A 23530-nucleotide genomic window follows, 5' to 3' on the forward strand; every position below is an offset into this window, starting at 1 on the left:
ACCACTGAGATGAGAATTAATCTGGCGCTGTAAGGTGTTATATTAGAATAGATAATGGAGAACTGAGAAGTTACTCCTGATGACATTGCCAACTTTAACTATTAAAAAGCTAGAACCTGATTTTCAGAGTTACATTTTTAATACACTTTAAAGAGAAATTCTTCAAAGTTTCCTAGACTCTCAACCGAAGGTAATTGTTCAAGCATCAAAACCAGAGTAATTGTGTTTGTGTGCTGCACACAGGGAAAGATAAGACATCAGTTAAGACCTGCCTCACAGATACAATTTGTTTGGAATATAAACCAGAATTTTCATGGAACAGAGGGATAAGGAAGAGGGCAGGATTCACCTACTTTCTTGATTAAATTAGACCATTACCATAACCTTCCCTTAAACAAGAAAGAAGGTCCTGCAGCAGGCAAGTCTTCCCAGCTAAGGCTTGTACTGTTCTTTAAAGATAATATTGTCCACAGAGAAAGTTTAATTTTCTAATACCTCAGATGCTGTCACTAAGCATAAGTGGAAAGATGAAGACTTAAAGTCAGATAATTTATTTTTTTAAAGGACTTTAGTAATTATTAAGGGATTTATGGAGATGATTGAGGCTTTAGTTTAAGACTGTGATTAAAAAAAAACAACTCAATAATAAAAGGGATTAAATTTTCAAGTCCAGAAAATCCAGTGCGGCGTTAAACTCTTCAGCATTTAAGAAATCTCACTATTAGAAACACATCTAATAACAAAATATAGGCATAAAATTTTATTTATTACTGAACTTTTTGTTTTGGAATATAATGATCTGTGTTTTGATTTTGAACCAATACTTTTTCCAAACATACAATAATATTCTGGAATTATTCTTTTGCTGAAGTGGATAGGGTTTGGGAAAATGTTCTTTTTGCTTTCTCCGTCATTACAGCCATCTTGGTGGGAGTATATTCTTGTCACAACATAGACAGAAGAAGCGCTTACCCTGCATCTTTTTTTAATTCCATCGTTAATCTATCAGAGCTATATGTGAACTCTTACTCACCTGGAGACCCTAAATGACACTTCTTACTTCATAAGAAGATTTAATGGCAAAAAAAGGAAATAGCTAATTTCCCAAGGTGGATGCATAGTCAAACATATACAAGACTAAAATTAGTAAGCAGAATGGCAAAGCTGATAAATCATTGATCTATCAGCTTAAAAAAGAATGCTTGGTTGAAGAGAATAGGTGTCAAGGAAAATTAAAAACTGGTGACAAGCTTCCTGTCTCAGGAGATAGGGCAGCTTGGTTTGATGCGTTGTATTGACCATGGAAAAATGATGGAGGTGCTAGATAACACACATCAAATACAAGACCTCTTAGATAAGGTCAACTAATCGTGTGCCAAAAGGTTGACAAATCACTGTACAAAGCAATCTGTCTCCTCCAATGAGGAAGATGAAGCCAGCAAACGGGCTCCTTCACAGGAGATCTGGAGGATAACAGAATAAACTCCCCCCCAAAACTAGAAATCTATTAGACTCAATAAACACCACTAGCTTCTAAGTGTGGTATGGTATATGTACGCTGCATATGGGAACATGCATTCAATACATAAGGGAACATAATATACATTGCATAAAGGAAAAGACATCCTCTTTGTACATATGTATGTAGGGTATACCACACATATATACTGCACATATGGTATATATGGCATATAAGAACTATATCTTGTATTATAATTTTTACTGAAAGTGATAACACACCTTAGATCTAAAAGGTTCCCACAGTCTCTTCTGCAACTTTTCCCGTGCATGTAGCTGCATATATGATCGTGTATCAGAAATGCCCTGATATTTTTGCACAGCTGGGAATGATGCAGGTAGTCTTATCCATACAAAATAGCAAAGAAAAAGTGAGCATTTCTCCTGTATTGGTACAGGTAGATTTCTACTTCTGCTTTCTTATTCTTTCAGGAAGGAACAAAAACTTCTTTAATTAGTTGCTAGAAACTGTCATGAAAATTGAAATATTGGCTCTTTCAGCACCAGAAGCTGTTATTATCATAAACCCATTTATGAGAAGAATAAAGTGAGGCTGCTGCAGTACTTATATCACTTACTCCTAAAAAGAGTTGTTTGAGACTGGACGCATTGTGGAGGGTTTTTTTTGTTCCTTTGGATAGGCTATGTTTGCAGCTGATAATTTTCAAAGACAGAAAGGCATGCTGGGTTGCAGTAAGAGTAGTTCTGTTCACTGTTTCATATTTTCAGAAGTAAAAGCTACTTTCATATGCGCAGGTCAGTGCAGGTAGCCAATGGACTTCTGGCACATCCATGTATGCGCGCAAATCATCTTCAGATAGATGTGGTTTGCTTGCTACATGGATAATATGACCTTGCAGGAGTTTGGGTGAAAGTAGAAAGCTGAATTTTCAAAAGCAGAGAAATTGGTTTTCAAGGTTATAACAGAAGTTAACTTAATCTGACCTTTTGCATAAGAAGAGTTTATACATATTTATTCTTTATGCTTTTATCCTATCTGGGGAAAGCCTGACTCATCTGCATTTAAAGCAGGCCTTCACTCTCCACACAGGCCTACACTGATTAAGCTGTTTTCATAAGCATTTCTATTCAGTGCATGGATTTCTCTTAGGGAAGTGCATATGCATTATATAGTCTCATTAAGATAGTGAAGAAACAGCAAGAGCAGATCTTTCAGATCAGCGACTGCCAGGAAGCAGCGTGCTGTGGACCTGATGATCACATCTTCCCTGTCTGTTATAAAAGGCTGGAGTAGATTTACTCCAGTCTTCCTCACTCTCTGTGCATAAAGCTTACCAGTGACTGCGATCACCTCAAAAAGATGTACAAAACCAGGACGGAAAATGTTAGCATGGCAGCGAGCATGCCAAAAGTGCAGCTGAGGCCAGATGTATTGTGTATTTGAAAAAGAGGCCCACAAATGGTGGTGATATGCCATGGGTCACAACTTGCTAGTGCTGTTACCTTAACCAAGACAAAGCAGGAGCAAGAAGTAAAGATGAGCTCATAGTGGGATGTAATCTGGAAGCTTGCAAATTCTGGAAATGGATGAACAGATCCAGCTCTTCAGACTAGAAGAGGATGAATTAGGAAGACGATGTAATGAGAGCAAACAGCCAGTGAGTCCCTCCAGCGCAGGATAAAAGCACTGGTCTGCAGCAGAGCTATCATCCAAGGAATTTTGCCAGTGTCTGTAGCCTCCTCAATCCAGTTCAAACTTGAGAAACCAGAACGGGCTCAGAAAAAGGCTTCCAAGATGGTGAGGGGCCCAAGCACGTGGCTTCTGAGAAGAGGCTGAGAGTTAATTTGCAAAGAAGAGACCAAGTGACAGTCTAAGAGCTGTCCGCAGGTATTGAAAAGGGAGTTAAGAAACAACAACTCCCTTGTGGAATAACAAGGTGGTATAATAAAATTTAACAGCAAGAAGTTGCAGCATGGAAAGTTCAAATTGGAGGTTTGTTTTTTTCTTTAGAAAACATTACAGCAGTCGAAAAAGTAATCCAGAATAGTTGTAATATCTATGTCTATCACTAGATAACTCCAATAGTCAGCAAGACAAAGATACAGCTGACCTTAACATGATGCTCATGATAATCCTGCTTTGAACAGGAATTGGACTGGGACACTTCCATTTGTACCTTCTGTTACCTCTAACATGTTCGGATAGATGGACAGTTGTCATAAAAAGCTGAGAAAATTGCTTGAAATGAATGCATGAACATGATGTACCACTCCTGGATAAATGCAACAGCAGTGCTGAATATATTTGTGAATGCACATCTGCACTGACTTCACAGTCTCAAATGCTACCAACTGAATATTCACTGTGGCAAGAAGCTCCATGTGTGGCTATATGTAGCACTCCTAAAGGTATTTTGAGAACTTTTAGTTTATTTCAGAATGAGCTGGACCAGGCCTATAAAACATTTGAAGTACAAATAATTAACAATAATAATTTAAGTACAAATAATAATAAAAAAAATCATTATTTTTCTTTAAAAGGTCATATCCCTCACTTCTGTCATTTTAAAGAGCTGTTAATCACCTGTGCAAAATTTCTTTCTTTAATTTCCAGTTCTGTTCTGAGCAACAAGGAAGGACAGAAGGATGGAAGAACAAAAGGATGGAAGGACAGGAAGGAGAGAAAGGACAGACAGACAGAAGGAAGGAAGGAAGTTACAACTGGCAGCATACGTTGATGATGCAGAAAAAGCATGCTGACACACTGTGCGCAGCAGACTGGAGTAAACTGTGACTTGAGTACAACATCTACCCAGAATCAACAAAATATCTCCTGTCCATCACAAAGCCCTAATTAGCTAGGGGATCTGTATTTGAGCTTTGCATTGAGGATTCATAAAGGATAAGCTTCAACTCTGGAAAAACTTCTGCTGGGTCACTTACTCAAAACTTCACGCCTCACACATAAAATGCAGCTTGAGGGACTGGATTTCTACAAATCAGTCATGGTTTAGCACCAGTAGGCAGCTAAGCAACACACAGGTGCTCACTCGCACCTCCTATCAGTGGGATAGGGGAGAGAATAGGAAAGGTGTAAGTGTGAAAACTTGTGTGTTGGGTTAAAGACAATTTAATAAATAAAAAATAACCTGAAGGGAAAAAGCAATAAAGAGAGAAAAAGAAACAAACAAACCCACCAAAAAACAAAGGATGCAAAAAACCCCAATTGCTAATCACTAGCTGATTGATGACCAGCCGTTGCCTGAGCAACGGCAGCCCTGGCCAACCTCCACCCCACACGCATAACTTGATTGCTGAGCATGATACTATGAGGCATTGGAATATCCGTTGGGTCAGTTGGGGTCATCCTTCCAGACTCCTCAGCCTACTAGCTGGTGGGGTGGGGTGAGAAGCAGAAAATGTCTTGTTGCTGTGTAATAACTGCTCAGCAATAAAAGAACCCATCCCTGTGTTATCAACACTGTTCTCATCATGAAACAAAAATGTGGCCCCATATAAGCTACTATGATGAAATTTAGATGCATCCCAGTCAAAATCAGTACAAAAATTTAAAACCACTGACAGTACGTCAGAAGATGGCGGAAAGTAACTGCCTTGTTTGAATAGGCAGACAGTTTTGTAGCTTTGCATGATGTCAAGGACAGGATAGGGAATAAGAATAGGAGGGATCATAATTTATGGAAGACACAGGCTAAAGGAAAGCAGGAGGCATAATCAGATCATGGGAAGCAGACCAGGCAAATTTGGGAATGTCTAGGCAAAGCAGTAGCTTAGGGCAATTTAGGCTACTCAAAGTACAGCGTATGAGATGGTGGAGTTTAGGATCCTGTGTGGGAGGAACAGAATACCTAGCAAGGCCACAGTTCTGGATTTCCAAAAGGCCAACTTTGGCTTCTTCAATCAATTGCTAAGGGAAGTCTCATGGGAAAGGGTACTAGGTGGTAAAGGGGCTCAAGATAGTTGGTCAGCATTCAAGGACCACTTCTTCCAAGCTCAGGATCAGAGCATCCCAATGGGTAGGAAATCAAGTAAGGGAGCCAGGAGATCAGCATGGTTAAACAAGGAACTGCTGGGCAAACTCATGTGGAAAAAGAGAATCTATGGATTATGGAAGGAGGGGCTGGCCACTTGGGAGGAATATAGGACAGTTGTTAGAGGATGCAGGGAGGCAATTAGGATAGCTAAGGCCTCCTTGGAATTTAATCTTGCAAGTCGGGTTAAGGACAATAGAAAGGGCTTTTTCAAATACATAGCGGATAAAACTAACACAAGAGGCAGTATAGGCCCACTGCTGAACGAGGAGGGTGCCCTGGAGACACAGGATACAAAGAAGGCAGAGGTGCTGAATGCCTTCTTTGCCTCTGTCTTTACTCCTGCAGACTCTCCCCAGGGGCCCCAGATTCCTATAGCCCCAGAAGGAGTTAGGATAAAGGAGGAGTTTGCTTCGGTAGATGAGGATTGGGTTAGGGATCAGTTCAGCAATCTGGACATCTATAAATCGATAGGTCCAGATGGAATACACCCACAGGTGCTGAGGGAGCTGGCAGAGGTCATTGCTAGACCTCTCTCCATCATCTTTGGTAAGTCGTGGGAAACGGGAGAGGTGCCTGAGGATTGGAGGATGGCAAATGTCACGCCAGTCTATAAGAAGGGCAAGAAGGAGGACCTGGGTAATTATACACCGGTCAGCCTTACCTCCATCCCTGGAAAGGTGATGGAACAACTTATTCTTGACACCATCTCTAGACATATCAAGGATGAGGGGGTCATTAAGAGTAGCCAACATGGTTTTACCAAGGGGAAGTCATGTTTGACCAATCTTATAGCCTTCTATGAGGAAGTAACTAGTTGGATGGATGATGGTAGAGCGATAGAGGCGGTTTTTCTTGATTTCAGTAAGGCATTTGATACTGTCTCCCACAGCATCCTCATAGATAAGCTAAGGAAGTGTGGGCTTGATGATCAGGTAGTGAGGTGGATCAAGAACTGGTTGAAAGGAAGAAGGCAGAGAGTTGTGGTCAATGGGGCAGAATCTAGCTGGAGGTCTGTTACTAGTGGAGTCCCTCAGGGGTCGGTGCTGGGACCAGTGCTGTTTAATATTTTCATCAATGGCCTGGATGAGGGAACTGAATGTACCCTCAGCAAGCTCGCTGATGACACTAAGCTGGGAGGAGTGGCTGACACACCAGAAGGCTGTGCTGCCATTCAGCGAGACCTGGACAGGCTGGAGAGTTGGGCGGGGAGGAACTTGATGAAATTCAACAAGGGCAAGTGTAGAGTCCTGCATCTGGGGAGGAACAACGCCATGTACCAGTACAGTTTGGGGGTTGACGTGCTGGAAAGTAGTGAAGGGGAAAGGGACCGGGGGGTCCTGGTGGATAGGAGGATGACCATGAGCCAGCAATGTGCCCTTGTGGCCAAGAAGGCCAATGGCATCCTAGGGTGCATTAGAAAGGGTGTGGTTAGTAGGTCAAGAGAGGTTCTCCTCCCCCTCTACTCGGCCCTGGTGAGACCGCATCTGGAATATTGTGTCCAGTTCTGGGCCCCTCAGTTCAAGAAGGACAGGGACCTGCTGGAGAGAGTCCAGCGCAGAGCCACAAAGAGGATTAAGGGAGTGGAACATCTCCCTTATGAGGAGAGGCTGAGGGAGCTGGGTCTCTTTAGCTTGGAGAAGAGGAGACCGAGGGGTGACCTCATCAATGTTTACAAATATGTAAAGGGTGAGTGCCAGGATGATAGAGCTAGGCTCTTCTCAGTGATGCCCAGGACAAGGGGTAATGGGTGTAAACTGGAGCATAAGAAGTTCCATGTGAACATCAGGAAAAACTTCTTTACTGTGAGAGTGACAGAGCACTGGAACAGGTTACCCAGGGAGGTTGTGGAGTCTCCTACGCTGGAGCTATTCAAGGCCCGGCTGGACAAGTTCCTGTGTGATGTACTCTAGGTTACCCTGCTCTCGCAGAGGGGTTGGACTAGATGATTTTTGAGGTCCCTTCCACCCCTCGGGATTCTGTGATTCTGTGATTAAGGGAACCATGAACAAACAGAGCAAAAGACATAATATTCCTGTGGTCACATTCCATCCTAAAGGCAAAACCAAACTAGAGAAAAGTGAGCTGTTTTTTTACTTCAGTGATTATCTGTGCACACAGTTGTGCTACGTTTAATTAATCTCCTGAGGCTGCGGTACTATAGCTTGCCATAAAGCAACTGCATTGAAGAGCTGAACTCTGTCTCCAGCACACCTGAATTTATACTGTGAAAACAGTATATAGAATTTATATGTGAAAACAGTTCAATAATTAAATACATACTACAAATATGGAGAAGGGGCTAAATAAATATTAAAGTGTGAGCTAAAAATGGTCAATAACAACATTCAAGGTCAAAATTGCTGAGAATATGTATTGAAATAAAGCAAAATAGTCTGTAAGAGTTCTCCATGGACATGACCTTTAGCATCTAAATGACCAGCTGGAGTGAAATATGTTAGGCTCTTCTGATGTTAATTTTTAAATGGAAATTTAAGTCCACAAAGAAACTAATCATTCAGCGAGCCTGACACATATTGGCATGCTGAGACTGCTGAAGAAGTTCCCCATGACTATTCATTATATATTAAATTTCATGGGATACTTGCATAAACCTTCACAAGGGTCTAACCTTCTTATTAGAAGTTCTCACCTTTTTCCTACACCACCACTTAGCTATTTCAAATTCAGAGGTAGAAGAGAGGGTTTTTTAACATGCAGAAAGCACCAAAAGAATGTACAAATTCTAATGAAAGCTTTGGTTTGAATTCTTAGTTTCTACATCAGCTTGTGATAATTTTCTCAAGCACAGTTCTTCTCTGGCAAGAGAAGAGTGAAGAGGATCAGTGGATACTTATGAAGTGCTTTGAAGTGAAATAGCACTCAGTATTTCTGTTAATAATTTCCAAAGCTCTGTGCTAAGGTTTCAAGCCTTTAGAACACATTCCTTTAAAGCTGAACTTTTTCGACTTCCTCCATTGTCAGTGGACAGACCTGATTTTGAAAACAAATGAACAATTTAATTGAAGACAAAATGGGTATAGATTGGAGGCTGGGAAAAGACACAGATTTTAAGGGAGCTTGATTAGTCTCTTCAGTGTTTGCTTTTGACCAAGGTCAAAACTAAGTATGAATAAAAAAAGAGCTAATAATTAAGGATGTCTTCCAGTCCATGGATACTGGGCCTCTCCTGTTTGTCTACATCTTAGACACCTGAAAAGTGAGGCTTAAGTTATCTGGTCAGGGAAGAGAGGTGAGTAACCACCAAAGCAGAAAATAGGATCATTCCTGCAGACTTTCAGTAGTAGCTACCTCTTTTCATTAACTACACAGAGAAATTAACACTTTTATTTTAGTAGAACAGATTCGTTTTGCAACTATATTTTAAGGACAAATTAGATGATGACTTTAGACCTATCCTCAAAGTAGAAACTTCTCCAGAAGTTTCTCTAGGTTTTATTTAGGTCAGCATGCAAATATTATCTGGAGATTTAAAACCACCTCCTTGAAAATCCCTCTTTTGTCCAAGTTCTTGAAAAACTGCCTTATTTTCTGTGAATGTGGTCCCTTAGATATATCATGCCAAGAGGAGCTTGCGCAGTTTGAAGGGAAATCCTTGTAGCAACACTGCTAGAGTACTTAAATGTATTTTAAAAGGCTTTATGTGAAAGGTCAGTATATTAAAATCTCAAAGGTTGAGACATAAACAAAGATGCTAACTATGCAGTTGTTTTGCTATTTGTTGCGAAAGTAATTCTTAACAAATATTTTTCTATATATAAATAAAAAATTCAGAAAATAAGTCCATGTTGATTGCTACAATTTGATGAAATCCTACCACTTAGATGTTATTTATATTGTAACGAAGATTTCTTTGCAACATAATCTACACAACTAGAGTGGAATTACAGTATTGAGAGTCATTATCAAGGCAACATCCCATTAAAAAGAATAAGAGAAGAAAAAGAGGAGGAAGCTATTCTGAGAACCTTAGAATGAATGATCAGCTAGGCTGCTACTGCCAGTATTTTCCACAATGTTCTGCCAGCATAAGGAAGATAAAATGTGTGTCTCGTAATTTCACAGGAGTGACACCTCCCAGATATTTCTGAGGCTCCATAGAAGCTCTGCCATGCCCCACAAGGAGCAAGTGGTGTGGACCTAATCCAACTCCATGTACAATCCAACTCCAATTCTGAACTCAGACTCTGAGCTATGGAAGAATATTATACATAAAGGAACACAGAAAACCTTGGATGCATTTATCCATTGGTCAGAGTGCTGGTGTCACTATTGAATGTGAAAGTGAACATACCAAAAGGCCTGCCAGGTTCTACAGCAACATAAAAGAGACCTTTTGACATTCTCCTTCTCTCACAATCGTGTAAACAGAAGGCTTGGAATGCTGTCTAACAGAGAAGGCAAGGCAAGGCAAGAAACCACCAATCTGAACAGCTACACTGGTATGTTGTCAGACTCAGTGTAATCAAGATTTAAAAAGTTGGAGTGAGACCTTGAAGTGAGACACTTTGTATAGATCATATATGCAAATACATGCACATATATTAAGCATCCATATAGGTGCAAACTAACTTTTCTCTTAAATTTTGTCAAATTTTTCTGTTAGCAGACTCCTGAATACTTTCTGAAAGAGGAGCAGGCTCTCATACAGCACACTGAAGCTTGCTGATGGAGATTGATTTCTTTCTTGTTTATCACATACTCCTTAGAAAATGATGTCTGTGACTCAAAACCGTTGCACTGTATAACAGCTTAACTGACATGTCCCATTATATTTAAAATTCTGTAAACAATTTACCAAGGAAGAAGTAAGTTGTGATATATAAGTAATATATAAACACTAATATGTTAACGCTGAAAAGTGATAAAGGCTTCCCAAGTGAGAAGCGGGATCCAGAAGTTCTTAATTCTTGACAGGTTTATTTGTTAACTGGGTAAATCTGGGATTTAGCTTTAAACTGTCAATTTATAAAAGGGAAAAAAAGATAAAATACTATCTATTATTTAATTCAAGTACTGAGGTAATATTCAATGTTTTAAAATGTTGTCAATATTAAATACAACAGGTCACTGTCTCTCTATAATTTCTGCCTCTCAAAGGGACAGATGATTTTTAGGTACAATATAACTTCCTGTAAAGGTGATCTTAATCTCACCCTTTTGGATACTCTTTTTTTCTCCTTCCTATATTAGAAACATGTCTATATTATCAAACCAACCTTGTTCTTTAGCAAGCTTTACCAGTCTGCTAGCGACTCTTTTCTTGAACTAATTTATGTAAGTTTTCCACTTTTCTTCTTTTGAAAAAGCAAAAAAAGAGTTTACTTTTTGCATGTACAAATATTTCCCTGTTGTTGTGAGCTTTTTCTTTTCATTTTTCAAATCTCTGACTTCAGAAATCTCCGTTATCTTCATCTTAATTTACTGATAAGAACCCTGACACTCACCCTTGTCATTTTTTAATAGTTCTTGTCACAAGATATAGAGGGATGTTTGCTTGTGGTTTCAAACAAATTATCAAAAAATTGCTTTCCTTCAAAACATAAACAATTGTGAAGAATAATTCATTTTTTCTTTTTTTGGAAAAACTGATGTGACATTGAAAATCTATTAAAATGTTATGAAAAGGTATAGAAAGTTATTGAAATAACTTACTTTGATAAGATTTTAATTAAAAAATTAATGAAAAATTGGAAAAGAAACTAAAAATGTGAAAAATGGGTTCTTTTCCAAGCCCTTAAAAACAATTTAGATGTCTTTGTATGAATAAAGTTTTAAATGTTTCAACCAGCTATAACCATATAATAATCAGAACTGTATATAGCACTGCAAATGGGCATTAATAAAACATCAATACAGTATTGCAGAGGAATCTAAGAAGAGATCCTTATATCTTTTAACCTTTCACAATCCTTAGCACTTTATTTCCACAGCCTATATTCCTCTGATTGTTTATTTTAAAGGTATTACTGGCTAGATTTTGAATTTCATATCAGAGTTATGAATTTTAAAAACATTACAATTTCTTGGGGTAAATGTACTGAGATACAAATGGAAAAGTAAAATTTGTACCTCTAAGGTTATAACAAGCACAATAATGACTCTATAAATGTAAATGGAAGAAATGTTAACAGATGCCACTGATACTTTACATGTAATTCAGTAAACTCCTCTTGTTTCGGCAGCTTCTAACTTGAACAAAATTCTTCTCAACTTAAAGTTGGGGGGGTGGGGGGGGGTTTAAAGTCAGATACCAAAATTTCTTCATTCTTTGTTAAATATCTCACTTCTTTGCATTATTTGAATGTACACATCTTGAAAATTATTACCACAAATGGAATCATCCAAATACTTTCTTTCAACAAAGGGAACATTGAAAATTTCACAAATGTTTTTCAGACTTCTCAGTTCATCACAAAGGTTTTAACCTGAGTTCATATATGCTCGCTTCGTCTTCTGCTAATTACCCCAAAAGTGCTACAAGTGTATAACTTTGTTAACATGTAAATAAACATTAAATCAAGTACAGCCAATTTCCTGGGTTAATATTCAGAAGAAATGGGAAACACATTAGTCCAATCAGGTTTAGAGAATTAGCCTTCTTATTCTGATCCTGTACTTCAGAAGTAGCTCATGTCATTATGTGGACAAAGGACATACAAACTGAAGAGGAGTATTTACTTCTTCCAAAAGCACCAATATTTGGAAGCTTGAATGCCTTAAAGCCATAGCACTTTATTCTCTGAAACAGAAATGGAAATGGAGAGTTTGAAAGTCCCACCTGATCTCATTTCTAACACTGCACTGTTGGCTAAGGGATTCTCCTCCACTCAGTGAAAAGGTTTGCCTCATTTATCCAGTACTTCAGGCACTATTTGAAGTAGTTGAGTCCTGCCACAAGGAAAAACTTCTCCAGGAAAAGTTCAGAGTCCAGCACGGCAATGTGAGCAGCCCGGCCTATCAACGTGTTGGCGGTATTTGGTAGAGCATGGAACACATTGTGTCTGATCAAAGTGCAGTCTTTCGCACCAATCAAAGGCTGGAGCAGGTTGTTAATCATTTCTGCATAAACAGGACCTGCAAAAGAGTTTAGATGTCACACCTACATGCAAAAGCTGCCATATCCCCTCTTTCCTCCCTATATTGTTTAATTACAGTCACAATGAGAAGGAAAATGGAAGCAAGGCCAAAGTGCAAGAGGTAACAGTTCACTTCAGAGATTTGCCAAGTGTCAGGCATTAATCTAATGGAGGCACTGGCCATCTGAAGAGTCTGCTGAAGTTGCTAGCATGAAGGGTGGGATACTCCTCAGTGTTGAGGTTCCTTTCTTCTGCGATAGAAGGGAATACTATTGTTTCCTTCAGGAAAGAGTGTTGGAGTCATGCTGCCTGTGAATTCAGATGCAAAAGGGTCTGGCAAGACGTTAGGTTTTCTCTGGGAGTCTAATGCAAGGTGGACATCACACAGATAGTTAAGGAGTTTACAGGGCAGAAACAATGGCTCAGGAAACTTGTACTCATAAATGGTCTACACTGAATGTAGATCTATCTAGGTCAAACATCTCCCTGAGAAACAACCACTGGAAGAGGGAGTTAGAGAATTATCTTTTAATATATATTTGAGGTAGGATAGAAAAAGCTGCAATTTAGGTAATATGTGTGAAGGCAACCATGTTTATTATTAGGCCTGGATGTGTCTTGCTGCTTCGAAAGAGTACCGTCATTTCTAGGTAGCTGCACATGTGAAATAGGTATGAAATTATACTGAGCATGATTTCTGGAAGTGGTATCAAACTGAAGCCATGAAACCTTTTATAAATGAGGGAGACTGCTAATACCAAAGGCAATACCTGGGACAGTACACAGTCTGAGTTCACAAGAGGGTTAAGCCTCTGATGACAGAAGTCCTTATGCATTTTACAAATATTAGAAAGCAAGATGATTAAAAATCTGTCCCTTAATTTGCCTCACCATCATCGAAACGCTATTGAAAGCAAAGGCAAACCCCCCCCAACTTTGGATGTGCTGAGAGAGATTTCATTATGTGGAACAAAGCTGAGACAATAAATCAGACAGTAAATCAGTAGACTACAGAAAAACATTGTCAAGAGATAGTTCTATTATCATCACTTTCAAAAAAATAAATAAAAGGAAAAGGGAAGAAGCAGTAAGAAACTTTTGATTACAACCTGAATGTAATTTGTTTTCATCAGAAAGCTTCTTAAAAAGCCTCTTTTATTGATATCAGTAAGTTCCTGTGGGAAGAGAACACTTTCTTCCTTATCAAATAAACATTTGAGTTTTCATCATGCTGATGAAGAGCCCTTCTCATGCAATAATCTCAGTTACACAGAAATACAATTCCTCAAGAGTTTTCTAAATAGAAAAAGGATCTTAAACATACCTGCGTGTCTGTCCTTAAGTGCATTTTTGCACATTTCTATTCTTGCTGAATGAAAGGGCACATATCTGTCTTGGGGTGAGGCCACTAGCACGACGTTTTTAAAATACTGAAGACCTGTGTCAAATGCATTTACACATTTATCACAAAGATGCACAGCAATGAAATACATACAATGTCAGCAAGACTACTTCATGTTCAAACACCTTTGAAACTCTACAGTGCAAAATACATGAAAATTAAAACATGCATCACAAGCTTAAAAAGATTTATAATAGTTTAATCCCATTTCTGCTGCTTCTGCAAACTGGTTTATGAACACCCATACAGGTTAATTGTATGCAATCAAAAACTTAAGAACTGTCTCTATTCTACATAAGTGTTTGATTAAAACCTTAATCCTGCAAATACTTATGCCTCTAAACATTGGAAACACATCTACAGCCCACTATGGTTAATGAAGGGTTTTGGATAAATAAATGTCCACAAGAATGAGGATAAAATCCAAACCCAACACAATAAAATAGTATAATTTTCAAACAAAATAGAGAGAAGGAGACATAACAACTTCAGTATGATGTCACACTATTACATCATTGTTGAAAGAGCCTTGGGATCCAGCCCCTGCATTCAACAGCACCTTGATACACGCACACTACTGGTACATGGATTGGAATCCAGTAATCCTCCCTCTTCTCTGGGGGCAATGAGGCCACTGATGGACCATGGAAACAGGCTCCATGTTTGCCCTGTTTGTGGTCTCTTGACCCTTCACCACCCACATTCAAGAGAAAAGTAGGAAAATTGACACAGATGATCTAGTCTACTGGCCCAGAGAGTATCCTGAACACAAAGAGCTGTGGGTTCAATCTTCACCTTTTCCTCCCTCTTATGGGGAAGGGGTTCAGAACCAAGCCCTTTGATTTCTAGATTTTCTTAGGAGAGTTGACCATCACCAACACAAAGGAGTCTCAAAGAGTCTTGCTGGCTGCCTTTGCGAAGCCTGGCTGAAGCTGTTCATCGTTTTCTTGTGCAATCATACCAACTGAGTTTGTGACTCCAGACTGAGGTAAAAGTCAGGAAATGAGACAGTGAGTGTCATCATAGCTAAAATCTAAAGTGGAGAGTTCAATACGGATTAATATTGACTTTTTTCTTTCAAGACAAGCACAAGGAACTATTAAAGAGGATGAAAAGTACCAGGGACTTCTAGTTTAAGAAGAAAGAAATTGGTGAAGACTTAAAGAGTTATCTGGGGATGTTGGTACAATGCTGCTATTGATATTTCTCCCTCTGTAGGGAGAAACCCTCACCTGAACTACTAAATTAATTTTGAGGGCAGGGTGCTAGATTAGGGACACCTCTATTTGGACTTAAACAGGGGAAGTTTAGATTGGATCTAAGGAAGAAATTCTTTACTGAGAGGGTGGTGAGGCACTGGAATGGGTTGCCCAGGGAGGTTGTGAATGCTCCATCTTTGGCGGTGTTCAAGGCCAGGTTGGATGAGGCCTTGGGTGACATGGTTTAAGGGGGTTGGAACTAGATGATCTCAAGGACCTTTCCAACCCTAACTGTTCTATGATTCTATGATTCTATGACTTAGCATGCAAGCTCATATGTACCCATCTGAACCTACCTATTTCATATTTTTTTGCTTAAACATCTACATGGATGATTCAGACTTTACATACAACCTTTTTCACACTCAGATTTTTGCTTTTGAAGGAACACTTTTTACAGCCTGTTAGATCTCCAGTCTATCAAACTAACAAACAATTAATTCCTTTCACTCAAAACACATGCTTGGGGATTCTTTGCTTAGAAATTGTGTGGACCTAATTTTATTTGAACTTGACAGTAGTAAAGCAGATATCAGCTGTGCTCTACAGAAATCAAAGCCATAAAAAGAAAGGGAAAATTCAATTAAGGAAATTTAGATAATGTCAAGATACAACATCTAACCATCTTTGTTTGTCATGTAGTGTGTTCATAAAAGTATGAAACAGCTTTATGTTTGTCCAACTAAGAATTACCAAGTCATATTCATCTTAAGATAGTCTTTGTTTCCTATTAGCAATGTAAAAAAGTATGAGAAAAAATTAAGTATCTAGTACTGACCTCATGATTACCTAGTTAGCACAAGTTTGCTGACACCCCATATTAAAAATAACACCATAACACCCCATAATAAAAATAATTAAAAATAACATTTATTTGAACAGAAGGATCATGTTTGCTTTCTTTTCTTTAGAAAAGCCAGTTTTATTTCATTTATTCATGGCAGACCAAGGAAACAGTGAAAAGATCTCTATTAAGACAGATTTTTTCCAGTGTGAGGCCATTCATCTCTTTCTGCAGTACAAAGGTGTCACAATAGACATGAATAAAATTTGCTTTTCATCTCACAGAGTCATATTTCCTAGAGACAAGCAATGTTCAACCTCCTAAAATAATAAAAAAGAAAAAAATGTTTCTCATCTGGTAACATAAATTAAGCAATGGTGGCCTGTCACAAATAATATTTCTCACTTGCAGAATATAAAGTCAGGTGCATGTTTGCTACAGCATAGAGGTCTTATTTGGTGCTAACAGTCTGGAAAATATATCCACTGATAACTGGCATGGAAAAAAAGCACAGATAAAATAGATAATAGATGCTAGATTTTAGACCAGCCCTTCTCAAAAGCAAGAGTGCTTAAAGAAAGATCATTAACAAAATGCAGATTTATTTTACTCCCTGGAGGACATGGCAATCCAGCAAAATCCTTTGGAATAGCCTTTGGTATTCACAAGCCTCATCAAGCCCTACTCACCCGTTTTTTGGCTGAGCTGATAGAGGAAACACTTGCGCAGATCCGCATTGTCCCTGAAGGTCAGTTGCAAAAGCGACCCTGACTTTTTCAATTTCTGCATAAGCCAAAGACCTGGAATGAAAATCAGTCCATATTTTTATCCTGTTTGCTAATTATCCACCAAGGGGATTAAAGATGTGTGCCTACAGTAAGAGTAGCATGGTAATTCTGGCTTCCTCTTGTATTTCTAATCAACAGGGAGAAAAGTCTAAGGTCCTCACTCAAAACAGCTAATGGGTTTAAACTAAAAGAAGGTAGATTTAAGTTAAATATAAGGAAAAGATTTTTTACTATAAGGGTGGTGAAACAGTGGAACAGGTTTCCCAGAGAGGTGGTAGATGCTTGTCCTGGTTTCAGCTGGGATGGAGTTAATTCTCTTCCTAGCAGCTGGTGCAGTGCTGTATTTTGGGTTTAGTCTGAGAACAGTGCTGATAACACAATGTTTTAGTAATGCTTACCCCGATCAAGGACTTTTTCAGTCTCATGCTCTGCCAGAGAGGAGCGGCATGGAAAACCAGGAGGAAGCAGAGACCAGACACCTGACCCAAACTAGCCAAAGGGGTATTCCATATCACAGCACATCATGCCCAGAATAGTAACTGGGGGGAGCTGGCTGAAAGCCACTGACTACTGCTTGGGAACTGGCTGGGCATCAGGTCAGCAGGTGGTGAGCAATTTTATTGTGCATCACTTGTGTTTCTTGAGTTTTATTCCTCTCTCTCTTCTTCTTATCATTATTATTATTGTTGTTGTTATTATTAATTTTTTATTATTGTAATTATATTTTAGTTTTATTAGTAAACTAGTAAACTGTTTTTATCTATCTCAGCCTGCGTGTTTTACCGTTTTCCAATTCTCCTCCCCATCCCCCCTTAGGGGAGAGTGAACCAGCGGCTGTGTGGTACTGTGGTACTTCAGCTGCTGGCTGGGGTTAAACCACGACAATGCCCCATCTTCCAGTTGAAGATGTCCCTGTTGATTGCAGGTTGAACTACATGACTTTTACATGTCCTTTCCACCCCAAAATATCCTAAGATTCTGTGATTATCCACATGGAGCATAGACACTCAGAAAAGCTGAAGGGAAATTCCATTCCCATAGCACTGTAAGTGTCTTCTTCAGCCTTGGAGATGCCTCTGCTTATTGGCAGTGTACAGAGAAGTGGAAGAATACAGTGGAAGCAAGGTTTTCCAGCGAGCACTGTGCTGGACCTTGTAGTAGATACTGAAAACTCTTCTCATTGCATTTTTTCTGTGTGGGTTTGAAGTCTTCAAGTAAATATTTTGCACAACTTCAGTGTACAAGTCATGTTGTTACTGTTTATTGCTACCTCCATGTGTTGCTCTGTCATGCACACTGCCACGGCCTGCAGCCCATCATAGCTTTCCCATCAACTCTTACCTGTACTAACCAAAGTACTGTTGTTGTAAAGGGTTCCCAGATGCGGCCCAGAGAGGGACAGGAAGGTGTGTAACTTGTTGAGGTAATAGCGAAACCTGGGGCGAGTTAGTACAGATCGAATGATGACGTTACCAAGGGAATGTCCAATAAAACTGTTGGAAAAGACAGACTTACATTAACACAAAACACACCCATATTTTATTTATATAAAACATAAGGGTGGCATAAATTGCTCTTGAGGGGACTCTTATCAGGCCTTGCAGTAACGTCCTTTTGGTATCACTTCACCTTTTTTCAGCCTAGTAGATACTCTTCCATCTATAACAATATAAAAATTCATCTCACTGATTTAATGGCTTTTGACACACAGCACTTTTGGAAAAGCTAATTTCACTGAATGCTGCTCATGTAACTCAAACATTTACAGACTATTAACTGTCAGAACACTTACCTTATTCGGGATATGGAGAGGTTGTACAACTGGATATGCTGAATAATTTCATCCAATAATCGGTCAGTCATGGTATCAAAATCAGCAAAAGTATCAGTCTGGTGAAAAACAGAATGAGAGAGTGGATTAAAATACATTGCACTTATTGCAGACTGATGTTGTTTTCAAAGTAAAATGGAAGCAGAAGCATAATAATCAGTCTAAACTTTCTTTATATGTGCTCAAGGTCTCCAGGTCCTCTAAAATTTTAAGTTCTTCTTTGAGAGAAATTGCTGAGTGATTCAAAAGTTCTAAGTATGGTCTTAAAGCAGCCTGACTTGACACTGTGGAGAATGCTCAGCCACTGCATATACCAAATTCTGCACATGGTAGTAAAGCTTTTGACATTTAGAGTTTAATGGATTATTATGCTAAAATAGTTTACAGCGATATACACTGACATGCAGGTTATGCTGATGCTAAGGATGCAGTCAAGATTATTTGACCATCTTAATGAAATGCTGTGTGTTGGTTCTTCAACAGTTATCAGTAAGAGAATGAGTGTTTGACAGAAACAATTTCTTGCTTACAACAGTAGTCCAATTCTAATGCAATAAAACAAATAATTCATTGTCCAGTCTATAAGACTGCAGACAGATCTTCTTCAGAACTGTGTCATGTGGCAATTCAACAGGACTCTAAATCAAATTCGTAACTAATGAGATGCTATAAAAACAATCACGAAATGTTGGGACAGCTATTCAGAGCAAACATATCAGTAATTAATGCTTTTGTTGCACAACTCATCTTGTTAATTGCAGCTTTCGCAAAGGAAAACACGAGCATATTCACTTTGCAATATGGCCTTAAAATAAATGTTCTCATAAACCACAAACAGTCCACTAACCTTCTACGTGTTTGTTTTGCCTGCATTGATAATTATTCATTTCCTCTTAGGCTTATTAACCCAAATCTTTCAAGTTGTTTAAAAGTGGAAGAATATCAGCCTGAACATTAATCATAAACAGAGCACATCAAGTGACATATTTCACCTGCTTATATTTCCATCATTTCGTATCGTCTCAGCCTGATTGAGCTTGTCAAATGTATCACAAATGAGGGCCTAAGAAAAGCGATTTGCATTCTCCTTTGTAAAGCAAACTTCAGCTAAAGGACTGGTTTTCCGGATAACTTTGAATGTGGTTCTCAAAGAAGGAAAAAAAGTGTGACAGGATGCTTTGCAGCACCCAAATAGAACCACACAGGTTCTATTTCCAGTGCCATGCATGGGAACTTCCTCACCTTCCCTGACTGAAAGTTCCCTTAATGGGCCCTGGAAAATGTTAAATAGAGATTTTGTAAGATGTTGCATTCTCTGAAAACATGAAAAGAAGCTTCGATGCAAGTCTGAAATGGTCTCCTCATTATTTTCATCTTGTTTCCCTGTGCAGGCCTGCTGTTGACAGATCCACCCTGGGAAGCAGCAAGTTGACAGGTTATCACCAACTAGCAACTTCATAATATAAAAGCTGTTGAAAAAAGAAGGTTTGGAAGTTTTGAATCAAGTTTCTCAGCTGCTCATAAATCAGAATAATATTTCTGACTGGGCACTGGAAAACCTTATCTTGTGCATAAAGTTAGGCCTCTGTGTCATAAATATGGGTCCATTGCAGAGCAAAGCACAGATTCATTTCTGTTTCTCTGCCTAGGCTAGCAATGAATTTTTCTGGAAGACATTTCTTTATCCTTCAAGGAAATAAATCTTGCACGTATTTCAACAGAAGAAACAATGGCTGATGAAGCAAAGCAAGCTGAGAACACATGCTGGATAATCCATATCCTCTGGTGAATTTAGCATAACTTATCTTCCTGCTTTCTGTCGGTGCTGTGTTGCCTGGCATCCAACAGGCAGAGACACCAGGTTGCAAAGTTTGCAAACTGAGAGGCTAAATCAATTTTCTTCTTCTAAGGTCTAGTCCTGTAAGTGCTAACGTCATTGCCTTTGACTTTAATGCTAAGAATATTGTCTGATGGATTTGAACACCCTATCACATTAAACAGGACCAGGACCAGGCTTTTGCACTAAGTAGAATTCCCTGAATTCTCCAGTGCTTTTGTTTCATTCAGATGGTGAAAAGGCTTTGCTGAAGGTCCTGTTTCAGCAGTGTCAATGGCTTGTAGCAGATATAAAGATGGAAATTAGCACCTTAATACCTGATTTCTTTCTGACATTAGGAAGTCCAGTTTTCCACCAGGGAGTCCCAGTTCTATAAAAGTCTTTACCAGCCGCAGATCTGCACTGTTACCTAAAAATAAATGGTGCTTTATAAGATGTAATTCAACTGAAAAATAACTAATATAGAGTTAATTTAACATATTCATCTTCCTATAAACCCTGACACCAGGGAGCTCTTGCTAAGTACTGCTAAAACACCTCACTACAACATAAGATCATGCATTGTAACAACTGGAGAGCAAGAATACCCACAGCCTGCACAGGTGGGGCTGGACCTCACCTCCCTGCTACTGGGGACTGCATAAATCACAGAAGCATAGAAAGGTTTGGGTTGGAAAGGACTTCAAGATCATCTGAGTTCAACCCCCCTGCCACGGGCAGGGGTGCCTCACCCTAGAACATGTCTCCTAACGTTCTGTCTAACCTGCCCTTGAACACTGACAGGGATGGAACATTTACCACGTCTTTGGGGAACCTGTTCCAGCGCCTCACCACGCTCACAGTAAAGAACTTCTTCCTTATATCTAACCTGAACTTCCTCTGTTTAAGTTTAAACTCATTGACCCTTGTCCTGTTTCTACAGTCCCTGATGAATGTTGGGCAAATGGTGGGAAAGAAATCAGGCCCAGGATAAAATAACTCTGCCCAGAATAAAATAACTCTATTTGCTGAACAGCAGAGGTAAGACAAAGTACTGAGGTCTGTCTTTCCACCTTCACGGCTGGTGTGGCTCCCAGGGGACGCCTCAGCCCTACCAGGGACATTGACACGTGCTCGGGTATGGAGTTGTACCTTCAGAGGCAGAGTAGCCTGCCCCTCAGTATTCACAGTTGAAGGCAATGTTAAAATACTGTGAGGCTCCTAATATTTTGGGAGATGCCCCACTTCATACTAGGAAATTCCAAAGTCTTCTGAAATGCTTTATTTGAAAAGGGGGTACCTTCACCTTGTGAGAAGGACGTTACTGTCACAGAGACATTGAATGGCAAATTGTCCTTGCTCAAGCCAGCAAATATTTGTTTCCCACCTTTCCAAGAATGCTTGGCATTTTTTACCCCTCCTTCTCTGTAGTTTCAAGGTTAATATCTACACCTTTCCCATTGATACCAGTAATTTGTCAAGAGAAGATTCATATAACATATTTGGTTTCCACTTAGAAAGCATAGATATAAAAAATTCCAGGTCATGCTTCCTCTGCAGTGAATAATGATTTTTATTCTCTCACTTTGGAAAGCTGGCCACTATTTACCCTGTAACAGTGTTTAAATAGCATTTTTATCCTGGTGACATACTGAAAACAAACAACTGTGGAAAGAAAAGAGTTACTGTAATGCATTCCTGTGTACAGTAGAACTGATGTGCTTTGGTGAGGAATTCTGCTTAAACAGCAACAAAGAAAGTTTCAGCACCCATTCCTCAGAGTAAACATTTTATATTCCCCTAGATCCTTCATTACAATAGACTGAATGACACAATAAGGACTAAATACTGAGCTAGGATACATAATTTCCTTGGACTCTCCATTCTTTCACGCTTGATGAACACTTGCCCTTTACAGCAGGTCCTCCTGGCCTTACCATCCAATCCATGGACACAGACAACCAGATGAATTCCATCTTCCAAATTTTCTTCCTCTTCCTCTGGTGGGAAATATGGGATATCAGAAGCTAGTACAGATACGTCACTGTACAGAAATCCTTCAATCTTCATCTCTTTCTTAAATTTTTCTTTGGCCTGATAGAAACTGGAGAATACATTAATTAATCACAGCAGAACTGGGTGTTCAACAACAAACCTTCCAATTAGAAACAAGGAGGCTGCTATTAGCAAGAAGTTATGTTTTTAGCCTTCAAGTAGAGACCTGGATACTATTTCTTATCTATTCTGATTGAGAGAAATCAACATGCAGTGAAGAAAATCTGAGTGATTGGGCTACATGCATATTGGGAATAGCTAAAGCGGATTAACACCTCACACATTCCAGCGGAATGAAGGATTTGCAAGAAATTATTTACTGGTAGCCTATAACACTGAGACTAAGATATAGAATTATCATCTTAACAATATCATCAGTCTTATAGATGTTGAAATGCAAAATGCATGATTTTGCTAACATCAGATGCATTTATAAGCAGGTAAAAGGTGTTCTTCCCATTCCTCAGGCTGTGCAGTTAAAGAATGCACCTTGTATGGTAGATATTTTGGTTTGGTTTTGGGTTCTTTTGAAAACATTTAGTAGCTAAGAGGAACAGCAGTTCAAGTGCTGAGAGAATGAAGCTAGCTTCTTTCCCACTAAAAGCCTGAAATTCGACACATGAATTCACCCTAAGGCATTCTGTTGGCTGAAGATGCCAACCTCTTCAGTGTTTTTTTGACTTAGCAAAACTTATCCAGAGCTTTTAGGAATTAATAATCACAACAAAAGCATAGAATTAGGAAGAAAACTGGGATGGACCAGGTTAGGAGATATAAACCTTTAAAGTCTGGGGACAGCTTAAGGCCACTTGATATAATGGTGAGCAATTACTTACAACAACCTAACTGACTTTAAAGGGGCAAAGGAATGAAAAAATGGGCTGTGGACCTGGAGGCCCTGGATTCATGTGCATGAATACATGCTTAAATATTTTGCTTCACAAAGAAGGACCAAATTTTATGC

At 39.1% G+C, this 23530-nt stretch overlaps 1 protein-coding gene across 1 annotated transcript in view; it reads right to left on the minus strand.

Moving 5' to 3' along the window:
* Nucleotides 1-12423: 12423 nt before the first annotated feature.
* The window catches only part of FAM135B (family with sequence similarity 135 member B), a gene marked incomplete at both ends in the record, with an annotated part of 143919 nt that continues 132812 nt past the window's right edge, over nucleotides 12424-23530 (minus strand). The window contains 7 exons of the mRNA XM_080610716.1: nucleotides 12424-12629; nucleotides 13956-14069; nucleotides 16766-16876; nucleotides 18206-18357; nucleotides 18657-18754; nucleotides 20850-20941; nucleotides 22449-22615. Coding sequence (XP_080466842.1) covers nucleotides 12424-12629; nucleotides 13956-14069; nucleotides 16766-16876; nucleotides 18206-18357; nucleotides 18657-18754; nucleotides 20850-20941; nucleotides 22449-22615 — 940 coding nt within the window. The remainder of the gene's footprint in view (nucleotides 12630-13955; nucleotides 14070-16765; nucleotides 16877-18205; nucleotides 18358-18656; nucleotides 18755-20849; nucleotides 20942-22448; nucleotides 22616-23530) is intronic.

This window comes from Psittacula echo, assembly GCF_963264785.1.
Source record: "Psittacula echo genome assembly, chromosome: 2".
NCBI classification, from domain to species: domain Eukaryota; kingdom Metazoa; phylum Chordata; class Aves; order Psittaciformes; family Psittacidae; genus Psittacula; species Psittacula echo.